Genomic DNA, 25331 nt, shown 5'->3' with positions numbered 1-25331 from the left:
AGCCCCGACCCTATTCATCGCCCCGCTTCTTCTCTTAGCCTCTCCCGACTCCTCGCCCCGCCCTTTCTCCGCCCCGCCCCTCCTGTGCCCCGTCCCTGGACTGTCCTCCTTTTCCCCAGCCTTTCCCCTCCTCGCCTCCCCCCTCCCCTCCCCTTCTTAACCCCGCCCCCCCACCCTTCCCTCCCAGGCATGACCCCAGGCACCTCCCTCTTCTCCCCGCCCCGTGGTACCAGTCTCTAAGTTGAACCGGTCAACCGTCACTCGGCCGCTCCAGTCCCGCCCCTCTTGCCCGGTCTCAAAATGGCCGCCTACACTTCCACAACCGACTTCTGCCTTTCTCGAGGCACGCCTGCCTCGCCCGCCTGTCTCCATGGTAACGCGCACCCCAACCAGCGCCTACGGCTTGCGGGGCGGAGGGAGGGCGGTGCTCAACACCCAGTAGCGCGGGGCCTGGCCGGCAGAGGGTGCTGGGGACGAAGTTTGCGATGGGAAGCCCTTCAAGGAGTTCCTATTGGTGGTTCTCGCCTACTTGTCTTTCTACCCAATCAGACATTGATATCACAATTCTAGTGAAAAACAATTTGGTCTCCATATGGGAATTAATCTGACTGCGGCTTAACACCCTTCTCTACAGAACAGGGACAAAGGCAGCCATCTCATAGAGCTGTTTCGGGAAGCCAATAAGATAGCACGTGAAGAATGCCTGGCACAAGTAAATATTCAATAAGTTAACAGTTTTCATTGTTATTCTGATGCCTAACAGTTAAGGACTCAGACCATGACTTTTTTTTTTTTTCGGGGATCCTAGTTCCCCGACCAGGGATTGAACCTGGGCCCTCTGCAATGAAAGTGTGGAGTCCTAACCACTGGACCGCCAGGGAATTCCCCAGACGATGATTTTTTGATGAACTGCAAAGCTGACTTTACTCTAAACCCCAGTGGTTTTCAAACCTTAGCATGCATTAGACTCACCAAAAGAGCTTGTTAAAACAGGTTGTTGGGCTCCACCCCCAGGGGTTTTGATTCAGTAACTTTTGAGATGGGGCTGGAGAATTTGTATTTCCAGCAAGATTCCAGGTGATGCTGATACTAATGGTCTGGGGAAAACACCCTGGGAACCTTCCATGACTCCCCAGGACCCCAGGGAAACATCCAAACTCAATTGTTTTCCAGAGCCCTGCATAATCTCATCCTTGTAGTCCTTCCTAGCCCAGGCACCTTTTCTCCCTCTGTAGTCCAAAGCCTAGTCACACGGAGCGACTTGAATATCCTTGATCAAGCATGCTCGCTCTCCTCCAGAGTGTGCATTTGCTGTAACACCCTCTGGAATGCAATTCCCTACTTTGTCACCGGCTGACCACTTTGCTCCTTTCAGGTCTTGTCTATGATATGCGAGCAGCCCCCATCCTTCCCCTGACCATGCTAGGCCATGTCTATCTGGGAATGGGTCTTTGTTTCCCACTGCATCACAGGCTCCGTGAGGGTAGGGCCTAGGGCTTTCTCTGTCACTTGTTCCCAACTCTGTGCAACACAGCACATTATAGGTGTTCTACGTAAATGAAGAGCTGACAGGGGTCTGTGCTCCCCACCCCCCAGCCCATCCCCACAGACCATGGAGGGTGACTTCATCTGAGGGAAGAAATCCTGCAGCTGTGTACCTGAGCCCTTCTAGACTCACAGAGGCAGAGAGACTGGGGTGTCCTCATGGCACCCCCCCACACTCAGGAATATAGCCCCACCAAGGGGAGGGCCTCTGTTACCTTGATGCACAGGGTACACCCTACAGCATCACTTATGACAGCAAAAGACTGGCAGCCACCCACATGTCCGTTAATGAAACGTGGAAATAATTTATTGGATGTGGGTCCTAGAGGAGGCACCACAGACGTAAAAAAGGATAGGAGACCTACTTGTGTGCCTCTTGAATGATCTCCGAGTGACACTGGGTTGGTGAAAAAAGCAAGGTGCAGAAAAGAGAATATTAGAAAAGCATACATGTATATATGAAACATATAATATGAAAAAGGTGCAGAAATGAGAATAACCATTAGCTGACATTTTACTGAGCACCAGACATTGTTCTAAGAGCTTTATTAAATTGCTTCATTCTCCAACAAGTCCATGAGGTAGGTGCTGTTATCATACCATTTCACAGATTGGCAAACTCAGGCACAGGAAGGTGAAATCACTTGCCCAAAACCACAGAGCCTAGAAGTGACAGAGTTCAGATTTATACCCAGGGACTTTGCCTCCAGAGTCTGTGATTGTAACCACCTCACTGTACTAGGTACCACTATGTAGAGTGAAAGAAAAAAATTAATAACACACATATACACACACATGTATATTGCTGGTACATGCCTAGGAGACCTGAGAAATCTGTCAACACAGCCCAAGTACAGGAGGAAGACTTACTTTTCACTGTACAGTCTTTTCTACTTTTTCCATTTTTAAGCATGTGCTTTTTTTTTTTTTTTTTTTTTTTTTAGTATCTTGAACTGAGCAGGGCCTGATTTCTTTTTCCGGGGGAATTTGGAAGGAGAAGTGGTGAGGAGCAGAAACCAGATCACACAGGCACCTCCCCCAAGCACCTGCCTTCCACCCAGCTAGTGACTTCAGCAGCAGGGTCAACGACCATGCTGAGGAGCCAGGAAGGCTGGGAGACTGAGAAAGAGCTAGACAGTGGGTGTTTCTGAGCCTCCGTGGGACAAGGTGACCAACCAAAACCTTGTCCAAGTCTCAGTTTTGTATTTCCTGTGTGACCTTGGATAAGTTATTTAACCTCTCTGGGCCTCCTTTCCTCATCTGCAATATGGAGAATGTACCTGACTCACAGAGTTGCTGAGAGGGTTAAATAAATTCTTGTGTATCAGGGGCTTGGAACAATGCCTGGCACATAGCAAATCCTATATAAGTGTTTTCTATCACTGTTATTAAAACAGTTTTGTGTGACTTCTTAGCATCATTTGACAATGTTGCCTCCTCCCTCCTTAAAATTCTCTCATCTCTTACAATACTCCCCACCCTCCTGGTTTTCCTACTCCTCTCTAGAACTCCTTTGCTGTCTCCTTTGTAAGCTCTTCTCTCGGGTAGGAGGGCATTGGTTGAAGGGTCACTGCTCACCATATGGGGCTGTTATGTTAATTAGAAAAAGAAGTCCCCTTTGGGCATATTCAGCCATGAACTTCAGCCCCTATTTGTTTCCACCCTACCAGCCAGGCATCCCTTATGTAGGTCTCAACCTGCATAATTGTAAATCACTGCCTTGGCTGATTAGTTTATTGATGTCTGCCCATTCTCCCAACTTTCTGCCTTTCTAATAGAAGCCCAGTTTTGTTCAAGTATTCACCAGCCTGCAAACTAAAACCTCAGCCCCAGCCTCAGACCTGTGTGGCAGGGGGAATCCTGAGGCATCCAAGCTAATCATGGTGATGCCATCACTCTGGCCAATGATTGGGTCAGGATGTGCATGTGAGCCAATTTTGGCCAATGAGATGGAAGAGGAAGGCTGCTGGGAGACACTGGGAAAAGGTTTCCTTGTTTCCAAAAAGGTACCATGGGAAGAGATGCCCCCACCACCACACCCCGCCAACTTCCTGTAATAAAAATTAACATGTCTGATTGTGATGCCTGGATCTGTGGCAGCCACTCTGGGGCCACGAGGAGAGCCCATGTGGGAGCCAAGCCTTCAGCTGAGGGTAACAGAGCAGAGAAAGAGGGAACCTGGGACCACAAGACTTTCTTGGAGCTGTGGATTGTATCATGCCTGGAGCTGTCCCCAACTCTGGTGATGTACAATATACAACCATCTCATCGTTTCAGCCAGTGCCAGTCAGGATTTGGTTACTTGCAACCCAAATCTTTCCTTACTGATATAAATATATAAACATCCTAAGGCTGATTTCTCAAGGCTGGTCTTCTCTCTTCATTCCCACCCAGAGCTGTCAAACCCACCTTCATGGCCTTGGTTTCCTTGTCTGTCTCCAGCCTCAACCACCCACTGAGCCCTTGCCCTGAGGGTCCTGTAACCTCCTGATGCCTTCCCCTGTGTGTCCCATTAGCCCTTCACAGCCACCATGTTCCAAACAAGCCTCAGCATCTCCCTTCAAATCTGTTCTTTCTCCCAGGCTCCCACCTCAGGGGCAGCTGACCAACCTTGGACCTTTCTCTGGCCTTATCCCTCCCAAGTCTGTAAGGCTTATGGCCTGTCCACTTGGCCTTCTGAGCATCCCTCGACTCGCCCCCTCCTCCTCTTCCCTTGGCCCTACCCAGTCCCACTGTCTCCTGCTTTGTTCCTGCCCCAGCCTCCCCTGGGCACCCAGCCTCAGTGTCCCCCTGCACACAGCAGCGAAAACCCAAACCTAACCATGGTCCTCTCCTGCTCAAAACCCTTCCATGGCTCTCTAGTGCCCTCAAGAAAGAAGCCAAGTTCCCAAGATGGTCCTTTAAGGATGCTTACGATATGCCCATGTCCACTGATAATATTATCATTATCTGCCTCATATGTAAAGTACCCAGAACAGGGCCTGGCCAAAGAAAGCATCACAGAATAACATGGCAGGCTCTGTGAAATCATCTTTCGTTATTGCCATTTTCCTGATGAGGAAACCAAGAATCACAGAGGCAAAGTGACCACCCAAGGACACAGACAGGACTGAGTTGGATTTGGGCCCAAGCAGGCTGGCTTCAGAGCCCAGTGCACCTAATGTAATTAGTCCTTGGTAAACGGGAACAGCTGTTACAATGGTGTCTTACAAAGAACAGTGCCTTAGCTTCCTGCCTGCCAGGCTGCTGAAGAAGATTCTATCACACAAGCCTACCCCAGGAGTCTCCAAATGTGTCTTGCTCCCTGGATACACTTGAGGAAAATGAGTCAGGTACACCTTCTTCCCCGGACTACTCCTCAGATTTCAGGTCTGAGTTCAGTTGCGCCTTCCTCCAGGAAGCCCTCCCTGACCTTCCAGGCTGGATTGGGTACATTCCCTGTGCTCCCTCCACCCTAGCCCTGACCACTCTGCCCACCGCCACCCTCACCCCCCCACTGAAGTCCTGCCTGTTATGGACTGTCACTGTGTGAGGACAGGTCTGTCTACCTTACAGGATGGCAAGCCCCATGAGAGCAGGGGGCAGACCATCTGGAACACTACTATGTCCCTAGCACTGCCCAGCATGGGTTGGCACAGAGGAGGGAGTTTTGAGTGAGTGAATATACTCTTTCCACTTGACAGATGAGGAGATCAAGGCTCTGAGAGGGCCGGCCACTTGGCCAAAGTGGAGTGACTGATCTAGCTCCTGAAATGAGGTGTGAGTCCAGAGCCTGGGAGAATCAGCAGGTGGTGAGTGGCAGATGGCGTAAAAGAATGAGAAACAAAGAGATGGTGAGAGGGAAAGACAGAGACGGTAAGAAAGCCAGGGAAGCACAGAGTGTGCAGGGAGGTGAGAGGAGGGGCAGGGGAAACTTAGGCAATGCTGGTTCCTGGATCCGGGTGGTGCTCAGGCAGGTAAGACAAAGGACAGACGGATAGCGGAGGCAGGGCCTCAGGAACACTTGCATGTGCTTGTGGACGTGCTAGTCTGTCAGTCCAGTCCCTTGGGCCCCTCAGCCGCAGGCCAGGTCCGCAGCCTCGCGGCGCCTGCCCCAGCTACCTGGGGATGGAGGCGTAGTCAGGGTGCAAGTCGGCGGCGAATTGCTGGTGTGGCTCTGGCTGGCGGCCCAGAATGTCCACCCGATCGTCCCCATCCTCGTTGAAGCTGGTAGGGCATGGATTGGGCAGCAGGATGAGCTCTGTGAGGCCATGAAGGTCAGACACGCGGCGGAAAGTCTGCAGCACGAGCACCATGGCGACCAGGCCCAGGAAGAGGTAGACTGCAGAGACGGCAGAGGGGCGATGGGTGGACTCAGACCTCCAGGTCATGGCCGTGGGGCTACAGGACCCCCAAAGATTGGGCAGTGACTTTCAACTCCCCCCTGGGTTGGGGCCAGGTCCCCCTCAGACCCGGCCCTCGGTCCCCGGCCAGCCACCCCACTCACCTGTGACCAGCACCTTGTAGAGGGCCCGGTAAGGCTGGCCAGGGGCCTCTCCAGGTACATAGTCACCCAGGCCAATGGTGGACAGAGAGATGAAGCAGAAGTAGAAGGCGTCCAGGAAGCTCCAGGCCTCCTCAAGGTGGGCAAAGACGGCGGCCGGCACCAGGAAGCAGATGGTCACCACGACCCCCAGCAGGACCGCCAGGTGCCAGCGGGCCGCCTGCGGGGGGTGGCAGCCCCAGCGCCGGCTCAGCCAGGACAGGGGCGCGTGGGAGAGCAGCAGGGACAGGCGCTGGGCCGAGGCGGTCAGCAGCAGCATGGTGGCCGGCACGCCCAGGAGCGCAAAGGCGATGGAGAAGGCCTTGCCCCCGTCGGTCAGCGGCGTCGTGTACCCGTACCCTGTGGGAGTGAGGGGGAAATCCTTCTGCCCACTCGGCATCCACTCCGGGGTCTGTGGCCACTCTAAGCCAAGGACTAATTTCACTCTCGAACCCACCTCTCCTAGAATCTCTCATCTCCAGCGACGGCACCTCCACCCTTCCTGCTGTTCAGGCCAAGAGCCTGGTGTCATCCTCGACTCCCTTGTCACTCACACCCAGTTTCTGCCTGTTGTCTCAACCTTCAGACAGATCCAAAACCCACCGACTCGCCCCACTCCACCCCACGGCTCCATCCTGGTCCTGTCTACCCAGCAGCCTCCTGCCTGGTCTCCCTTCCCCCCTCACGCAGCCAGAGGGACCCTGTGAACACGTGAGTCAGGTCATGTCCCCGCCCTGCTCAGAATCCCCCATGGCTCCATCTCACTCAGGTAAAAGGACAAAGTCCTTATGGTGACCCACGGGGCACCACACAACCCAGGGCAGCACGCTCCCACCTCAGGGCCTTTGCACTGGCTGTTCTTTCCTGGTGGAACACTCTTCCCCCAGGTATCCACATGGCTCCCTTACTCCCCTCCTTCAGGTGTGCTCAAATGTCACCTTCTCAGTGACACCCTCACCACTTTAAATTGTTACACCCTGCTACCCAACTCTTCTTTTTAGTTTGTTTTCATAGCACTGAACGCCTTCTAGCATACCGTATGGTTTATTTATGTGGTTACTGTCTGGCTCCCCACAGGGTACCAGCTCCAGGAGGGCAGGGGCTTCTGTCTGTTTTCTTCACTACTGTAGCCCTGGTATCTGGCATAGAGTGGGCACTTGATCGATAGTCAAAATAATGAATAAAGGGTGCAGGCTTTACCCTGGCTCAAAGCCTCAGTTTCCTCTACTCTAAAGTGGGTGTGACAAGCCCCACTGTGCTCCCGGAGACCGTGGGAACACAGGAAGGCCAGGGTGGGTGTGAGTTCTGCAAACAGAAACACGATAAAGGGGAATTCAGGTGTGGGTGAAACTGGATCACTTTGGCAGTGTGTAATTGAAAATCTCTTTTGATTTCCCAAATAAAGCAAACCAAAGGGTCAGAGATATGACTGGAGTGGTAAGGGGCCTGGTTTATGCTGACAGTAAAATGTCTTGCCCAGAAGACTGCAGATCCAGCCCTGTGACCCGTAAGAAAGTGTGGAAGAATTGCACATTACGAGCAGGCTTTCCCCTGAGCCCTTCTTCCGTACAAAAGGATCCCCTGGCTTTTATATACTCAAAGGAATTGAAAGCAGAGGCTTGAAGAGACACCTGTACACCCATGTTCATAGCAGCATTCTTCACAATAGCCAAAAGGTGGAAACAACCCTAGTGTCCATAGATGGATGAATGGATCAATGACATGTAAATACAAACAATGGAATATTATTCAGCCTTTTAAAGGAAGGAAATTCTGACACATGTTGCAACATGGATGAAGCTTAAGGATATTATGCTAAGAGAAATAAGTCAGTCGCAAAAAGACAAATCCTCTGTGATTCCATTTATATGTGGTACCTAGTGTAGTCAAAATCATAGAGGCAGAAAGTAGAACGGGGACTTCCCTGGTGGCGCAGTGGTTAGGAATCCGCCTGCCAATGCAGGGGACACGGGTTCGAGCCCTGGTCTGGGAAGATCCCACGTGCCGCGGAGCAACTAAGCCCGTGTGCCACAACTACTGAACCTGTGCTCCAGAGCCCGCGAGCCACAACTACTGAGCCCACGTGCCACAGCTACTGAAGCCCGCGCGCCTAGAGCCCATGCTCTGCAACAAGAGAAGCCACAGCAATGAGAAGCCCGCGCACCACAACAAAGAGTAGCCCCCGCTCGCCACAACTAGAGAAAACCCGCACGCAGCAACAAAGACCCAACACAGACAAAAAAGAAAAAAGAAAAAGAAGGTAGAACGATGGCTGCCAGTAGCTGAGGAGAGGGGCAAATGGGGAGTTAGTACATAAGGGTATAGATTCAGTTTTGTGTGATAAGAAGAGTTCTGGAGATGGATGGTGGTGACAGTTGCACAACAATATGAATGTACCTAATACCACTGAACTGTACACTTAAAAATGGTTAAGATAGAAAATTTTATGTTATGTGTATTTTGTCGCAAAAAAAAAAAAAAAACTGGGGAAAAATAAAGGATCCTCTAGTTCTTGCTGGACAGGTGGCCACCTGGAATAAAGACATTCCCTCCTCCAGCGCAGCTAGGTGTGGCTCTGGAATAATTTATGGCCAATGAGGTATATATGAAAGAAGCAGGCAACTTCCAGGAAGTGTCCTTAGAGAAAGGGAGATGCGTATCTTCCTTTGTTCCTCCCTCCTCCTGCTGCCTGGAACACAGATATGAAGGCTGGAGGTGAGCAGCCATCTGGGACCATGAGATGGGCTTGGGAATGGAAACCGTGCCCAGGAGTTATGAAGGAACACGAAGGTCTCTGACCATGCAGCACCATCCTGGTCTTGGACTGACTCCCTTGAATGTGAGCAAGAAATAAACTTCCATCTTATTTAAGCAGCTGTTATTTGAGGTTTATCACTTATGGCTCCAAGCTTCATTAATACAAGGCTTTTGATAGAGAAACTCCAGCAGCCTAGCTGAAATGACAGGTTTGCAGATGACACGAAATCCTCATAAACAGAAAAATCGTAGAGTTAGAATAGAATGGGGGTTGTGAGCCTCAACTTGCTACCTCCAAGAGAGCCAAGTCCAAATCGGTGCTTTGTTATTTGGTCCCTGCATCACCTTGGCCAAGTGACTTCTCCTCTCTGAGCCTCAGTTTCCTCAGAGTACTGCAAAATGGCCTCATAAACAATGCCTTCCTCAAATGCAGGTTGGGACAGGGTGTAGCACCTAGCACGGGCATAGAAAGAGTTAGCATGACTGTAATGCTCGCTCCCTCCCCCCATTCCCAGTTGCAGGTGAGTCGACTCCTCCAGCCCTGGCCTCAATCACAGCAAGGCTGCCTGGACCAGCTCCAGGCCCCAGGTCTTCCTCAGAAGACTAGGCCCTATGACAAGACCAGGGACGCTGTGGGAGAGGTCTCTATGAATGACATACGGTCTTCCATTTCTCCAGATACATTCAGGGCTCCCGGCTTCACCAGCAACAATAATAATAACCGAGGCTCTGTCAGTCTCAGTTATTATTACCGGCACTTCACACGGACACAGACTCCCACCTTGACCAAATTTTAGTCAGCTCCTCTGAGCCCTCTTCCTTTTTTTCCCTTTTTTTGGCTGTGCCGCGCGGCATGTGGGATCTTAGTTCCCTGACCAGGGATCGAACCTGCGTCCCTGCATTGGAAGCGCAGAGTCTAAACCACTGGACCGCCAGGGAAGTCCTGAGCCCTCTTCTTGACTAAGCCCAGTTTTAGCAGGAATCCTCAGTTGGTTTAGGGAGAATCCCCCCACTCTTGATATCTGATCAGATTCCTCACCATCCACCACTGATAGCGAAGGCCTTGGCCAGTATTTAGCAAGAATCCCCCTACCTTCCATGCTCCTCTTGGTAATTTTCCATCCACTGACCCCTTCACTTTGCTCTCAGCTCTAAATCTCTCCAGCTGTCTTTGCTATATTCAGAATTGAGTTCAGTCTCTCTCCCCTGTTGCCATAACCTACCATTTTTAACGAATGTCAGAATAATTTTTTTTTAATATACATATATCACCCTCCTTCATTCATGCAAGCCTAAGAGGTAGTGTGGTGTGTTGGTTAACAGCATGGGACTCTGAGGCCTGACAGCCTCAGTTCAAAACCGCACGCTATACTTCCTAACTGTGTGGCCTTGGGCAAGTTGTCCAACCTCTCCGGGCCTCAGTTTCTAATGCTGAAAAATAGAACCGCTAATGGTACCTGCCTCACAAGGCTTATTGTACTGAGTGAGTCCAAGTCCATATGTGGTTAAGTCCTCTACCAGGTATTGCTATTACTGTGAAGCAGGGAGTGTTATTATCCCCATTTTACAGATGAGGGAGGACACTGAGAATCAGAGATCCCCCAGACAGTGCCTGCCTTGAGTTTGGCTTCTTCACCTGTCTTGCCTGGGACAACTTCTCCGAAGCCAGGATCCGGGAGGAGACAGAGGGAGAGTGAAGCCGGGGAGCAGGTCATGCAGGCCCAGCCAGCAGCTGGAAAGTCTGTGAGAAGCACCCAGCCCTGCTGCCCCGGGCCTTGGTTTGCTGATCCACACAATGATGACAGGGCACAAAAGGCAAAGGCTGCCTGCTATTGCCGGCAGTGAAGGGAGTTAGGAGTCTGGGCCAGCCAGGCCCCAGCCACCTCCCCTATCCAAATCCTAGCAAAGAGGCAAAGAGGAAGTTTGGGGGCTGGGGAGGGGCTGTGGGAGGACCAGCAGAGCCTGACAACAAAGGGATTTTCCAGGTCTGAGGGGCCCTGAGGTGAGAGATTTCCCGGGTAGGGCTGGGAGGGGGCGTCAGTCCCACCTGAGGCTGTAGGGGTCCAGAGAAGGGGATCTGTGGGGTCCAGTCAGTAATCTGAAATCAGAGGCCAGTGTCCTGGTTTGAAAAGAATCCTGGTTTGGGGCTGGGGTCCTGGGTCCAGAGGAAGAAGGGGGACAGGCACCAGTGTGGGTGTTTTCTGGATTGGAAGGGGAATCCTCAGGCAGAAGGGGCTTCTGAGCCCAAGGATGCCTGAGGGGACATGATGGGGGTAGACAGTGCTACGGGGAGGATGGGAGGGGTGTGTGTGTCTCAGGTTCTGGCTGAGAGTGTCAAGGGTGGAAAGTGGGAATGGTCTTGAGTGGACAGTGGTGGTGGGGGGGTCTGGGGTACAGAGAGCCTGGAGTGTCCTTGATGGAGGGAGAACTTCAGGTCCAGAGCAGACTACAGCAGGGTTGGGGTGGAGAGAAAGGTCCCAGCTGTGGGTCTGGAGGAGACTGAAGGGGTCCCAGGTCCCCAGGAGGTTCCCTTTCTTGGGAAATTCAGGTTGGGCAGGGGGTCTCGGGGGAGGGGTAGCAGGTGCAGAGAGCCGGCTCCCTGCACTGGCATCCTGGGGAGGGGGGCGATTCTGCTCTCAGGGACAGCGTGTGTGGAGGGCGCTGGGGTCTCAGGTGGTTCTGGGGTTCTTACGAAGGGTGTCAGGGTCCAGAGAGTGGTGAGAGTCTCAGCTAGGGGTTCTCGGGTTCAAAGAGGTCTGCAAAGAATTTCCTGGTGGTCCACTGGTTAGGACTCCGCACTTCCACTGCAGGGGGCATGGGTTTATGTTCAGGGAACAAAGATCCATGCGGGGGCCCACATAAATAAACAAAGGGGTCCCCATGGGGAGTCCCTGGCTTGGAAAACAGTAGGGGTTTTTGCTGGTGCCGTTTTGGGACTGGAGGGGTGGGAGTCCTGGCTAGGGAGCTTCTGGTTGGAAAGTCAGCGGCCCTTCCTGAAGGTGCTCTAGTTTTCTCACGCACTTCCACAGCTGGGGCTGCTGAATTGGAAGTCCCACGTTCAGAGGGAACAGGGTGTCCCTATTGGGAGGAAAGCCCTGCACTGAGGGCTCCTCAATACAAAGATGTTAAGACGGAGTGGGATACGTGAAGAGGGGCCCTGTGTCTGGAGTCAGGGCTACCTGCAGAGGAGTATGAGGGTGGGGGTGGTCCTTGGTCAGGAGGAGGGCAGGGCCCCTTGCTGGGGAGTGGTCTAGGTCCAGAGGGCTAGAAGTCTGGGATAGGGGCCCCAGGTTCTGGCTGAGGGATGTCTACTGGCAGTAAGGTCTTTAGGGATAGCACCTGGAGAGGGTCTGGAGACTCAGGGTCCTCACTGGGGCACCAGGGTCGGGAGGAGATTGGGGTAAGGCTTCCTAAGGGGCAACCCAGAAGGACGTATCTGGAGAACCAGGAGACAGTGTTGGAGGGGATGGCGGTCTGAGCCAGAGAGAGCTGGCTCAGCATGGCTGAGGTCCCAGTCCAGATGGGGCGAGGGTCTCAGGCAGAGGGTCCGGGGTTCTCGCAGGAGGTCTCTGAGGGTAGTTCTAGGCCCAGAGGGGACTGGACAGACCCGGGTCTCCAAGGGAGTTAAGGCAGAGGAATGAGGCCCCAGATGCTCGCCGGAAGGTACTCTGAGGGTGGCTCTGGTCCCCGAGGGAACTGGTGGATTTCCTACTGGGAGGAAAGGCATGGATGGAGGCCCCCCAAGGTGAAGAAGCCCATGAGTGTGGGTCCCAGGTCCTCGTTGGGGGGTTTTGAGGGGATTCTGGGCTCAGAGTAGATCGGGAATGATCCGCCGGGATCAGGGTATTTCGTGGCGGCTCCTGGGTCCCTAGGGAGGCGGGGGCTCCGGGGGGTCCCGGGTCGGGGGTTCGGGAGGGCGACCACGTACCCACGGTGGTGACCAGCGTGCTGGCGAAGAAGAGCGCCGAGGCGAAGTCCCAGGCGGGGTCCGAGGCGTTGGCGGACCCCGAGGCGTTGGCGAGTGCTGCGCGCCCCAGCCGTCCTGCCGCCAGCATCCGTTCCACGAAGGCGTCTAGGGCGGGGGCAGCCACACAAGGGCTGCGCTGCAGCAGCTGCTGGCGCAGAGTCTGCAGCTCAGCTCGGAGGCGGTCTTCGTGCGGCCGCTCCAGCCGCGCCACCAGCAGCGCGCCCAGCACCAGGTAAGCGATGTACGCCGCCAGGGCGCCCGCCAGGAGCGCTCCCCGCCGCATGGCGCAGCCGGCCGGCCCGCCAAGCTCCCGGCCGCCCCGCTGACGTGGCCCCTGCCTCCCGACCGCCAGGCGCCCAGCTTCAGTTCCGGGAGTGCTTGACGCGCGGCCACCGGCGCCCCAAAGAGGAAGAAGAGGAAAAAGGGGAGGGGCGGGGTGGAGGAAACTGAGGCACGCCCCACCGCCAGGTGTGAAGACCGAGAGGGAGGAGACCAGCGCTCCCGGACCCAGGAGACCGGCGGGATGCTTGGGTTGGGGGTATTCTTCCTTTCCTCCCCCTTCCTTCCTTTGCTTCCTCCCCGGAGCCGCGGCTCCCTACGCCAGAGAGAATTCTAAGTCTGTTTTCGGCTCGCGGACCGAGGAGTCGCTCCCCGACTCCTTAGGGCCATTGCTCAAGGCTGCGAAGGTTGTGCGCCGCACCGGGGCGCGTTGCTGAGGGGACAAGGGGACAAACTGAAATCCAGCCCTCGTTCCACGCGCCAGGTCGTGCGTTCTGGAGTGGGGCTGCGTCCACCTGGAGGGAACCCCTGTCTAACTCACAAAGGGGACACCACAGGGCCAGGTGTCACCTGTGCCCTCACAGAGTGGGGATCCTTAGCTATTCACCAAATCTTTGCTCAGCCCTCAATTTGTGCCTGGCGCTTTGCTGGGTGATGCTGGGGACACGCAGTGACTAAGACAGTCCCTGGGCCCTGCCCTCGCGGGGGGGCTCCCCGCACTTCAACCGACTGACAGCCCAGAGGGTCAGGGCTGTGATAAGGGAAGCACAGGCAGAGTGACAGGGGCTTGGATGGTGAAGCCTAGAGGACTGTGCAGCCAGGAGTCATAACTGAGAGACTAGAACAGTCTTCAAGGTCCCCAGAAAAGACAGTGTCTCAGAAGAGGAAAGGGAAAGCCACAGTGACACGGTCACTTGCTGACATCCTTCCGGAGGGCTATCACTCCCCAGAAGTCATTTCTACCACTATCTTTGCCTGAGATAACTGGAGGAGACTGAGGGACAGAAAAGGGGAGGCTGAGGGGGAGACAGGTTAGATAAAGGGGGAGATGGAGGGCAGAGACAGGAGAGACTAAGGTAGCTTAATGTTCAGGGCCCCTCACTTGCAGGTGTGCCCGTGTGTGCTCACTTGCTGGGGATTATAATGTTTTTTGGCAAACCAGGGAAACCAGGTTGCAACACAGGAACATTTTTATGACTTTTTGGGAAAATGTCTAAAGATGTTGTTAAAGAGAAAACCACAGACCCCAAATGGCGTCACTCGTGCTAAAGCCCATGATACCAAACCTAGATTTTAACATCTGACCTAACTGCAATTTTGTCCTTCCCCAGGAAGGTAATCTTAATCGGCCAGTCTGGAATTTCCTGGTCAGCACCAGCGAGGTAATCTGTCATGTGGGACCTCACCATTTCTACATTCCCCACGCCCCCACCCCTACCCCCGCAAAGGAAGAAGAGGTATTCTATAAGATAGATTCTCACCCTCCCACCAAAAGAAGGTGACCTGGTCTGAAATAATTCTTTCTTTTCTCTTGCTAATAACTTCCTTGTCTCCTTCTATAAAAAACCCTCCATTTTGTACAACTCCTTCAAGCTCCGTTCTATTTACTAGATGGGATGTCGCCCGATTCATAATTTTTTTTTTTTTTTTTTTTTTTTGCGGTACGCGGGCCTCTCACCGCTGTGGCCTCTCCCGTTGCGGAGCACAGGCTCCGGACGCGCAGGCTCAGCGACCATGGCCCACGGGCCCAGCCGCTCAGCGGCACGCGGGATCCTCCCGCTCCCGGACCGGGGCACGAACCCGTGTACCCTGCATCGGCAGGCGGACTCCCAAACACCGCGCCACCAGGGAAGCCCCCATAAATTTTTGAATAAATCCCATAGGTCTTCAAATTTACTCGGTTTAGTAAAGCAACTATACTCCAATAAAAAATTAATTTAAGAAATTTTACTCGGTTTAGTTTGGGGTTTTTTGGTTTGTTTTGTTTGTGGGGGTTTTTTTTTTTTGGTTTTAGCCGCATCAAGCTGGCATGTGGGATCTTAGTTCCCCAACTAGGGATGGAACCCACGCCCCCTGCAGTGGAAGCGCGGAGGCTTAACCACTGGACCGCCAAGGAAGTCCCTAATTTTGTTTTTTAACAATACGTCTTGAGGAAAGACACCTGGTTCTTCCCACCTAACTTGTTGGATATCCTTCTCTCCCTCTAAATAATCACTTTAATACCTAAAGTCTGCCAAAACTGTATAAGCGCTAGAGCCCGCACAACTCTGCTTAGCCCCTGGGGAACACTAACGGGTCTCTCCTCTCCTGCTCCATACCCTTCTCTCGCTCCCCAGTGTTCTCAAGAGCCAAATTGAGCGTTTGTCTATAGAGAACTCCATTTCCCATCGCCCTCTTCGCTCGACACCTACATTTCCCATCATGCACGACACCGCCTACTCCTTCGATTGTTCCGGGCTCCGCCCTCCTTGCCCTGCAGGGCTGACTCTCGCCTAACGTCACCGGCCTCCAGTCTTCGCCTCTTACCCGCCAGCTTGTCTGGGCCTCTGTGAGGGGGCGTGGCGTCTGCGCGATCGTGACGCCCATTGGCTGTCGTGTGGCCGGTGAGGCGTGGCTACGGGAGCCGGGCGGGCACATTTCGAACCGTGGCTGGGGCTGCGGTGGCGGCGGCGGCAGCGAAAAATGCACCCGGCAGGCTTGGCGGCGGCGGGGACGCCCCGGCAGCGTAAGTGGCGTACGTGGCCGACCGGGGCGCTAGGAGGGCGGGGCATGGCGGGGCCGCCTCGGCGGTTGGCGAGGTCGCCGCAGGTCGGAGGTCACGAGGTCAGGGATCTGGAGCTACGAGGTGTGCACGGCGCAGGGATGCCAGGTCCGGGTAGGGGCGTGTTGGATTCGATTCTTCTTTAGGAAATTCCTTTAGAAGAAAACAAGTTTGGGCAGGATATTGTGTGATGTGCAGAACAACGCGACTTTCATTCATTTTCAGTTAGCCGTCTGTCCTCTCCCCACCCTTCCGTGGCCTTGGGCTGTTGCCCACGCACCTTAGGACGGCGTTCAAAGCCCTGCGTGATCGCAGAGGGCCGTGTTTACCCCTCATTTAAGATTTGAACCTGTGTTTATTGTGCTGTTAATCCCCTTTTCCCATGTCTGTGAATTTGTATCTCTCTTTAAGTTCCTCTTCATCTCCGGGAGTGTGAGTGCGTCTCATTTATTCATTCAGAATATCTTACTTCAGCTCCCTTGTGCCAGGCCCTGTGCTGCAATTTGGGTACCCAGTAGTAACCAGCAACTTGGCAACTTACAGCTCAGAGTTTAGTGGGAAGACAGACACTAAACTTGGAAGCAAACTAGGCAGCAGGATAATTTCGGGAGTGATTAGGACTGTAAAGGGAATAAGCCGGAAACTGACTAGGGGTTGAGGAGGCCTTACATTCCTCCCTCAACCTTTGTAAGATGCCTGACTGGCCCTGTGGTGGGCGATGCTGGGGATACAGCCGTGCCCATCAGTCCTGGTTCCTGTCTTCATGGAGCTGTGATAAGAGAAGAGCAGGCAGAGGGGTCAGGGCTGGGATGGGGGAAGCACAATCGGAGTGGTTATGGCAGGGATGGAGGTGTTGTGTTAGCCCAGATTAGGAAACATGACCCAGCCCAGGCGTGTCAGTGAAGCTTCCTGGAAGAGGTAACATCGAATGATGAGGAATTAGCCCGGGGAAGGGGATTTATGGTGCGAGGGAAAAGCGTGGGAGGCCTGTGCTGAGTAAGCAATTAGACAAATGAATATAGATTCAGAAGTTGTGACGAGTACTTGGAAGAGAAAAAAGAACCACTGGATGTTATGAGAAGAAAAGTGTGGGGCTAGTGCTTTATATTGAGGAGTAAGGAAGGTCTCTCTGAGAAGGAATCTTTTGAGCTGAGGCCTGAGTGCTGTATTGTCAGGTGTTAATTGTGGGAAGGTGTTCCAAGGTGAGAGCACTGTATGTTCAAAAGCCTGAGGGGGCAAGGAGCTTGGCAGGGTCAGGGCCCGAGAGGAGGAGGCCCTTGTGACTGGTGGAGTGAGTCCCAGGAGAGGTAGCACACCAGGGTGGTTGGCAGGGCTGGGTCATGCAGGGCCTCCTAGGCATTTGGATTTTGTTCTCAGCGCAGTGGGCACCGATCTTAGGCAGAGGGCATGAAATATTCTCTTTTACATTTAAAAAGATCATTCTGGCTGCTGACTGGAAAGGAGGTTGTTGGGGCTAAGAATGAACAGGGGAAGCTGGTAGGAGGACATTTAAGTCAGGTGCAAGATGACAGAGTCTGAGAAGGGAGGGTGACATTGAGACCAGATGGGTGAGAACTGATGTCAGAGGTAAAGGCCCTGGGGCCTTGGCAGGAAGTGGTGGCTAGAGACAGCCCAGGGCACAGGGTGGGTGGCTGTGAAAGCCATGGGTGTGGTGAGATTGCCCTAGTTGAGAGAGAGAAGACAAGGGTAAGGGTGGTGGAAAATTGGGGCACACAATTCAGGGAGCTGGAGAGAAATCACTGATTGAGAAGAACCGATCAGAACATCAGCTCCATGAGTTTTTCCCTTTTGGTTCACTGCTGTATCCACCTCACCCGCAGCACAGCCTAACCCACAGAGGTGCTCAGTCGATGTTTGTGGGGCTCCGACAGGAAAGAGAAAGAGGTAGTACAGTGTCTCAGAAGCCAAGAGAGCAGAGAGTTGGAGGTTGGCAGTTGGAGCAAGGGCCTCAGTGCTGCCGAGGAGCTTGAGTCTGAGGAGAGTAATAACGGCCTTGGCCTGGTAATGCAGAGGCAGTTAGGGGACCGGTGAGAGCAGAACCCCAAATGCCAAGGGCTGAGGGGGCAACAAAGAGGGAGGAAGTGCTTACACTAAAGCTTTCAGGAAGCCAGCCCTTTGGCCAGAAGTGGGAGAGGGAAAAGAGAAGTGGTGCTTGGGGACAAGTGGGCCGGGGCCAGTGCTGCTTGCTCTGGGATAGAGGACTACCTGGGTCTGTTTTCAGGCTACAAATAATGAAGAGGAAGAGTCGAGGGGCTAGTTATTGATAATAGGTGACGGGATTGACCACTTTTTTATGGGCCAGGCCAGGGGGTGAGGAGTTTATGTCACTTTGCCCTGGAGTGTTGACACCATCCTGCAGAGGAGAAAACTGAGGTGTAGAGAAAGTCACGACATGGACTATGTGATTCCTCTTCCGCATCCCATTGTAATCCTACCACCCTGTTCCCACTGTGGCGCCTGGCACAGAGGAGGAGCTCAGTAAACGTTTGCTGCGGTGGCATGGCTTATTGGTCAGGGTACTGGAGCCTGAGTGCTGGGTTCAAATCTGCTCTCTCCATATTCCCCATCTCAGTAGACAGCACTCCCATCCACTTGATCACTCAGACCAGAATCTGGGAAGACAGCGTGAATTCCTTCATCTTCCTTACCCTACCGCAGCCAAGCACACCTCCAACAATCCTGCCTCTCCTACCTCCAAAATTTGCCAGAAGCAGCCCCTCCCCTCCCCACCCCACCCCTGCCCGCCCCATCCTGTTCTCCCACCTGGACCACCTCAGCAGCTTCCTCCCCCCTCCCCTCCCCTCCGCTCCCCTCATCTTGTCCCCGCCTTCCCAGTCTGTTCCCCCGCAAGAAATGGAGGGATCTTTTGAAAACTTGAAACCAGGCTCTGCTTCACACCATCTGTATGACTCTGGGCAAGGGCCTGAGCCTCTTTGGGGCTCATGGTTCCCATCTGTAAAATGGGATGATAGTCTCACCAACACAGAATGGATTGTTGTGAGGATTAAATGAGTTAATCCACAGTGTTTAGAACATGGCCTGGTGTGTGGTTTAAGTGCTCAGCTGGGGTTTAATTATTACAATATTTAACAGGGTGACCTGGGCTGGAATCCTGCTCTGTCACTCCCTCATTTTGGCCCTTTGCACAAGTCATTTAGCCTGTCTGAGCCTCGGTTTCCACATCTGTAAAATGGGCATGGCCATTTATTCATTCATCAGGTTTTTAAATTTATTTTTATTTTTATTTATTTTTGGCTGCGTTGGGTCTTCATTGCTGCACGCAGGCCCTCTCCAGTTGCGGGGAGCAGTGGTTTCTCTTGTTGCAGAGCACGGGCTCCAGGCTCGCGGGCTCAATAGTTGTGGCTCGCAGGCTCCAGAGCACTGGTCAGTAGTTACGGCGCACAGGCCTAGCCGCTCCGCGGCATGTGGGATCCTCCCGGACCAGGGCCCAAACCCGTGTCCCCTGCATTGGCAGGCGGACCCCCAACCACTGCACCACCAGGGAAGCCCTTTTTTAAAATTTATTTTTATTTATTTATTTATTTTTATTTTTACATCAGGTTTTTATCAAGCACCTACTCTAACCCTGTTCTAGGGGCTGGGGCTTCAGTCACAAACAAGACAAAGCTCCTCACCTTGGCTGGGGCTCAAATTTGAGTGGGGGAGACAGACAGTGAATAAAATAAACAGCTAGTGTGTCAGCTGTTGCTGAGTTCTGTGGATATAAATGAAGTGGGGAAGAGGGATGAGGGGATGGCACCAAGGGAGATGCAGCTGTAGACAGGATGGCTGGGGAAGGCCCCACGGAGCCAAGACCTCGAGGAGAGGAGGGGGCCCTGAGGATGTCTGGGGCAAGAGCGTTCAGGCAGAGGAACCGCCAGTGAAGAGGCCCTGAGGTGGGAATGTGCCTGGTGTGTTCACTGAGTACTGAGGCCGGTGTGGCTGGAGCTGGATGAGTAGGAGGGAACGTGCAGGGAGAAGGTCTGTCTAGAGACCTTGTTTGTAAGAGGCTTAGCACAGGATGCTGTGCAGTCAACCCCAGTACATAGTAGCCGTCATCGTCGTCCTCCTCCTCATCATTGTTATTTGGATGGACGGATGGATGGCAGGCAGGCAGAGGCCGCCCAAACCTGACTAGACAACCCATCTGACAGCAAAACCAGTGCCCCACTGTGGCAGAAGTGGGAGGGAGAGCTCCTGCAAAATGAATGAGGCTCCCCACCCTTCTCCCCCTGCAGCCTCGAAGCGGAGGGTACCTGTGTCCCAGCCAGGCATGGCTGACCCCCACCAGCTTTTTGATGACACGAGTTCGGCCCAGAGCCGAGGCTATGGGGCCCAGCGGGCGCCTGGCGGCCTGGGCTACCCTACAGCCTCCGCCTCGCCCCAGTCGGCCTTCCTGGGTGATCCTGTGTCCAACATGGCCATGGCCTACGGGAGCAGCCTAGCCGCGCAGGGCAAGGAGCTGGTGGATAAGAACGTGAGTGGGCCGGGCTGGTGGGTGTGGGGGCAGGTAGGGGCCTTGGGGCCAGGGCTTCAGGTTGGCGCTCTGCCTCCCCAGATCGACCGCTTCATCCCCGTCACCAAGCTCAAGTATTACTTCGCTGTGGACACCATGTATGTGGGCAAAAAGCTGGGTCTGCTCTTCTTCCCCTACCTGCACCAGGTGAGCATCTGAGCGGGGTGGCAGCCTGTAGACAGGGGTGGGTCAGGCTGGGGCAGGCGTGAGAGGCAGGAAGATAGGCCGAGAGAGGGCCTGTAGGCGGGCCAGGAGCCCAGCTCTGGTCCTGCCTGCCCCCTCCGCCCTCCCCACAGGACTGGGAGGTGCAGTACCAGCAGGACACACCAGTGGCCCCGCGCTTTGATGTCAACGCTCCTGACCTCTACATTCCAGGTTTCACCCTACCCACCACAGCCCGGTGCCCTCCTCCCTCTGGGTGGGCCTGTCTCGGGCAGAGGTTTAGGTGCCCGGAGGCCCTGGGCTGACTAGTGTCTGTGTGTCTCCCTCTCACAGCCATGGCTTTCATCACCTACGTCTTGGTGGCTGGCCTGGCGCTGGGGACCCAGGATAGGTAAGAGTGGCCTGGAGTAGGCAGAGTGTTGTGGGGTTTGGGGGAGCTGAGGGGCAGTCAGGAAGGTCTCTTGGTTCCCCTGTCTCAGAAGAGCCCCACCATGTTCCCAGTTAGCCCAAGACAGAGCCCGCACGGTCACCCTCTGGGTCACCCTTGCCCCTTTCCTCTTTCCCACCCGTGTGCAGCCCATCACCACACCCTGTGCTGGGTGACACTAAATCCATCCTTCCCCTGGCCTCTCCTAACCAGCTGCCCGGCCCACACACACCCCCTGCACCCCCACTCCAGCAGGAAGGTCTTGGCTGGGAGGTGAGCCTGGCCATGTCCCCCCCCTGCTCAGAAGCTGTCCCTAGCTCCCCTGTCCCCAGACCAAGCCCCAGCTCCTTAGCCTGGCACTGCCTGCCCCTCTCCCTCACTCTGCTGTGCCACTCTGGTCCTCCTTCTGTTTCTCCAGAGGACCTGGGTTGCCTCCCCAGGGCCTTTGCACATCAGTTCCCTTTGCTGGGGAGTGTGTTCCTCCCCTACATCACCTGCTGAGCACCTATTCACTCATGATGTCTCCACTGCGATGTTACTTCCTCAGGGAAGCCTTTCCACCCTCCAGCCTGCGTCAGGCCCCCACCTCTCACTCATAGACCCCTGTTCATTTCCTTTGTGGCATGGAAAACGGTTGTCATTAGAGTCAATTAATTGTTGAGGCACTGGGGATATGGCAGAGACTAAGGTCCTTCTTCCCCAATCAGCTCCTTACTCCTTCAAGCCTTAGCTCAAGTGTCTGATACCCACCTCCCAACGGGGTCACACACCTCCCCTGCCCGGTGCTTTCCCCATCCCAGCCCTGACCTTTCTGGGCTGTCACTGGGGATGGGATTTCCAGGACAGGGCCCAGATCCATCTTGGCCCCTGCCGGGTCTTCAGCATGCCCCGCCCCCCCCATACAGGCTGTCCCCAGGCAGATGCTTAGGGAGGGTCTGAGCCAGCTAACTGAATGACAGAGATTGGGTGCTGACAGGTTCTCCCCAGACCTCCTGGGGCTGCAGGCGAGCTCGGCGTTGGCCTGGCTGACACTGGAGGTGCTGGCCATCCTGCTCAGCCTCTACCTTGTCACTGTCAACACAGACCTCACCACTATCGACCTGGTGGCCTTCTTGGGCTACAAATATGTTGGGTGAGTACCCCCCCTCCACCTTCCCACGGCCAGCCCCCAGCTCTGGGGCTTCTTCCTCAGACCAGCCTTCCCCTTTCCCCCACAGGATGATTGGTGGGGTCCTCATGGGCCTGCTCTTTGGAAAGATTGGCTACTACCTGGTGCTGGGCTGGTGCTGTGTGTCCATCTTTGTGTTCATGGTGAGCTGGGGCTCAGGGAAGGATGGGACTCGGGGCACAGGCCTCCTGGGCAGAGTTGGGGGTCCCTGGAGGCATCCAAGCAGGGGATGTCAGGTGGGGAGTTTAGACCAGAGGCCCCACACTGGTGAACTGAGGAGCCCTGGAGTGGCTGCCCTAGCCTGAGGGTCCGGAGAGCTTCCTGGAAGAGGGGGTGTCCAAGCGGGGTCCTGAAGGAAGAGGAGGCGCCAGCCAGGCTGCTAGAGTGGGCTCTCACCCTCACTCCACTCGCCTTGCATGATGGGCCTCCTACCAGAATTTCCTTTAGGATGAAAAGAGTTCAGTATCCTCAAAGTAGCTTCTCTGAGAGTTCATCCAGCTGGAGTGGAGGTGCTGGTTAAGAGCACTGGGATCCACCAGGCCTGGGTTTGAACCCAGGCTTCGCTCGATCCTGGGCAGATCACTTCCTCTCTTTAAACCTGCTTCCCCTTCTGTAAAATGGGGATGATGATAATTGCACGTCAGGGTACTGGGAGGATTCAGTGTGAGGAGCAGAGGGCAAAAACTAGTGGCTGGTGGGCCAGATCTGCTCAGATAAACTTCGACTTAGATGTCATTATTTAAAATTCTGGGCGGGGGGAGGGGAGGGGAAAAAAGTTAAGAAGGAAAAGAAGGCATTTCTGGCTTGTGTTGAAAAATTGTCAAGGGTCAACACAAGCTGGTGACGGCCAAAGGGCCAAGCCTGGCCATCCCCTCAGGTGGAGTATTCACAGTGAAGTTCCTCACCTCACTCACTTAAGAGGCCTCGCCTAGCATTTGAGTTTGGAACCCTCACATTTTCTCCCAAGGCCTGGGAGGAGGAGCAGGTCCTCCACGTGTGTTAGGAGATTTGGGAGAAACCAAGGTTCCTCAAGAGCAGAGACTTGAGCCCAGCTGCCCTATGGAGGGGTGGGGAAACTGGAGTCTGGAAGGAGTGCGGGCTCAAGAGTGAACCCCTCCCCCGCCCAGATCCGGACGCTGCGGCTGAAGATCCTGGCCGAGGCGGCGGCCGAGGGCATCCCGGTGCGTGGGGCGCGGAACCAGCTGCGCATGTACCTGACCATGGCCGTGGCGGCGGCGCAGCCCCTGCTCATGTACTGGCTCACCTTCCACCTGGTGCGGTGAGGGCGGCCCCACAACGCCTCCAGCTGCTGCTTCCGGTGGCCACCGCGCTGCCGCGCTCATCTCCCGGCCACCTGCCGGCCACAGGGTCCACCCCGCCGCCCGAGTCCCTCCCTCCCCATCCTCGCCGAGGTGCTGAGATCTCCAGCTGCACAGGCCGCCCCCCAGCAGTGCGGCCACTGTTCCAGAAACAATAAACCGTAATGGGCACGGCGTGGGCAGCCTCTCCTTGGCGCGCGGTGCCCAGCAGGGGGCAGGCCCGGTCCGAGAAGGGGGATGGGGAAGGGCGGGGGACAAAAGGCAACCTGGAGGCCGAGAGAAGGTTTACTGAGCCCCGGAGAGGCCCGTTAGTGGGAAGCCTCCTTCTTCCCCTCCTTCTTCTTGCCCTCCTTCTTCTCCTCCTTCTTCTCTTCCTTCTTCTCCTCCTTCTTCTCCTCCTTCTTCTTCTCCTTTTTCACCTTGGGCTTCTTGACCTTGCCCGGGGCGCTTTTGTATAGCTCGGAGCCGGCAGCGCTGGGCTGTGGGGCGGAGGGCGGTGGGGGAGGGAGAGGAGAGAGAGGGTTCGCCTGTGAGACGTCGGCCCGAATTCCGGGCTGGGGCGCCGGGCACCCGCTAGTGAGGGGTAAGCCTCTTACCTTCGCCTCATTTTCTGAGTCGCTGGAGCTGCTGCCGGAACCTGAGGAGCTTCCGTGACCGTGGCCGTGGCCGTGACCGTGACCGTGACCGTGGCCGTGACCGTGACCGTGGCCGTGGCCGTGCTGATGCTAGTCGGAGGCATGGCAGTGAGGCCAGGGACCCCTTTCCCAGCTCCCATTCCCCCATGTCGGAGGCCCCAGACCTAGCGGGACCCTGGGGTCAAAAACACCCTCCTAAGAATGAAGTGACTTACCTTCGGGTTATCAGCTACCTCAACTTTGTCGGGGGCGTGCTTGGGGTCTCCCACCTGGCCTGCCCCGTGGGGCTTCTTGGAGGTGGACTCCAGGGCTGCAGAGAGAAGAGAAATTGGGTGCGTTGGTGCAAGCGCAGGGAATGCCCCGTTGGAGGCAGTCCCTGGGTTTGAGTCTGGCCCCCTGCCCCTCAAGCTCCCCACTCCCCAGGAGCGCACCTGCCGACCGGTCGACCTCCATGGTGCTGAGAGAAGGTATGTCTGCACGGCCAAAGGCAGAGGACCGGCCTTGGGGAGAGGCAGTGGGCCAGCCCCGGAAGTTCTGAGGAGCCCTACCCGAGACCTTTGTTCAGAGTCCTTAGCCCTGACTCACAGCCCCTCCCCGGCACCGCCCAACTGGTCCTCTGGGAAATGGGGAGGGTGGACAGTTAACTTATGTCTCCCCCACACCACCACCCACCCAGTGAGCCTTGGCAAGTGAGTGGTGGGTGGGGCTGGGGGAGGAATGTGTGGGCAGTTGCAGATTTGAGGGGCTAGAGCTCTTATCAGCTTCCCCTGAAAGGGTCAGATCCTTGCTTTTGAAGAAATGAGAGGGAGGGTGCCTCCCCATGCCCTCTGTGATAATAGTGACACTCCTTGTGTACTTACTACGTGCTGGGCTGCTGTTCCAAGGGCTTCAGATACATTAACTCACTATGACAATGCCTTTGGCCTGGTGAGAAGCAGTGTCTGAAGGGGTGAAGAGCATGCACTTGGAACCAGTCTGCTGATTGGAAGCCCATCTGTATTACTTAGTAGCAGAGTGACCTGGGGAAAGTTACTCCCCCTCTCTGGGCCTCAGTTTCCTCATCTGTAAAGAACAGCTACCATATGGAGCTGTTGTAAGAATCAAATGGATTAGTTTCCCACAACCATGCCTGCACACAGTTACAAGGAGTAAGTGCTTATAAAATAATGTTTGGCTTTTAAGTAAAAGGTAGCTATGGTTGCTATCCCTATTTTACAGATGAGAAAACTGAGGGACCAGTTAAGATGACGGA

At 54.8% G+C, this 25331-nt stretch overlaps 3 protein-coding genes across 11 annotated transcripts; 1 reads left to right on the top strand and 2 right to left on the bottom strand.

Annotated features, from left to right (window-relative positions):
* Window positions 1-1826: 1826 nt before the first annotated feature.
* KCNK6 (potassium two pore domain channel subfamily K member 6) lies at window positions 1827-14388 on the bottom strand. Its single transcript, XM_033844746.2, has 3 exons — window positions 12753-14388; window positions 6032-6427; window positions 1827-5866 (listed from the first exon to the last, which is right to left on the bottom strand). Exons 1-3 carry the CDS (start codon window positions 13072-13074, stop codon window positions 5643-5645), a joined length of 942 nt encoding a protein of 313 aa, XP_033700637.1. The 5' UTR covers window positions 13075-14388; the 3' UTR covers window positions 1827-5642.
* YIF1B (Yip1 interacting factor homolog B, membrane trafficking protein) lies at window positions 12889-23620 on the top strand. 8 transcript variants are annotated; one of them, XM_033844740.2, is made up of 8 exons: window positions 15475-15804; window positions 20091-20329; window positions 20411-20515; window positions 20665-20743; window positions 20864-20921; window positions 21934-22089; window positions 22175-22268; window positions 23253-23620. In XM_033844740.2, exons 1-8 carry the CDS (start codon window positions 15753-15755, stop codon window positions 23406-23408), a joined length of 939 nt encoding a protein of 312 aa, XP_033700631.1. In that variant the 5' UTR covers window positions 15475-15752; the 3' UTR covers window positions 23409-23620. The 8 variants fall into 8 exon arrangements, with proteins under 8 accessions (XP_033700632.1, XP_033700634.1, XP_033700629.1 ...); XM_033844745.2 differs by having other exon boundaries at window positions 15478-15795; XM_033844741.2 differs by lacking the exon at window positions 15475-15804 and adding exons at window positions 12889-13023; window positions 14402-14452 and having other exon boundaries at window positions 20091-20515; window positions 22175-23391.
* A 95-nt stretch (window positions 23621-23715) lies between these two features.
* On the bottom strand, window positions 23716-24669 carry C19H19orf33 (chromosome 19 C19orf33 homolog). Of its 2 annotated transcripts, XM_033844747.2 has the most exons (4): window positions 24511-24665; window positions 24295-24389; window positions 24041-24169; window positions 23716-23923 (listed from the first exon to the last, which is right to left on the bottom strand). In XM_033844747.2, the coding sequence occupies exons 1-4, from the start codon at window positions 24530-24532 to the stop codon at window positions 23753-23755; spliced, it is 417 nt and encodes a 138-aa protein (XP_033700638.1). In that variant the 5' UTR covers window positions 24533-24665; the 3' UTR covers window positions 23716-23752. The 2 variants fall into 2 exon arrangements, with proteins under 2 accessions (XP_033700638.1, XP_033700639.1); XM_033844748.2 differs by lacking the exon at window positions 24041-24169 and having other exon boundaries at window positions 24511-24669.
* Between the last annotated feature and the right edge of the window lie 662 nt (window positions 24670-25331).

The sequence above is a fragment of the Tursiops truncatus genome, chromosome 19 (genome assembly GCF_011762595.2).
Source record: "Tursiops truncatus isolate mTurTru1 chromosome 19, mTurTru1.mat.Y, whole genome shotgun sequence".
Lineage (NCBI taxonomy): Eukaryota > Metazoa > Chordata > Mammalia > Artiodactyla > Delphinidae > Tursiops > Tursiops truncatus.
This window is presented reverse-complemented; position numbering and strand designations above follow the sequence as displayed.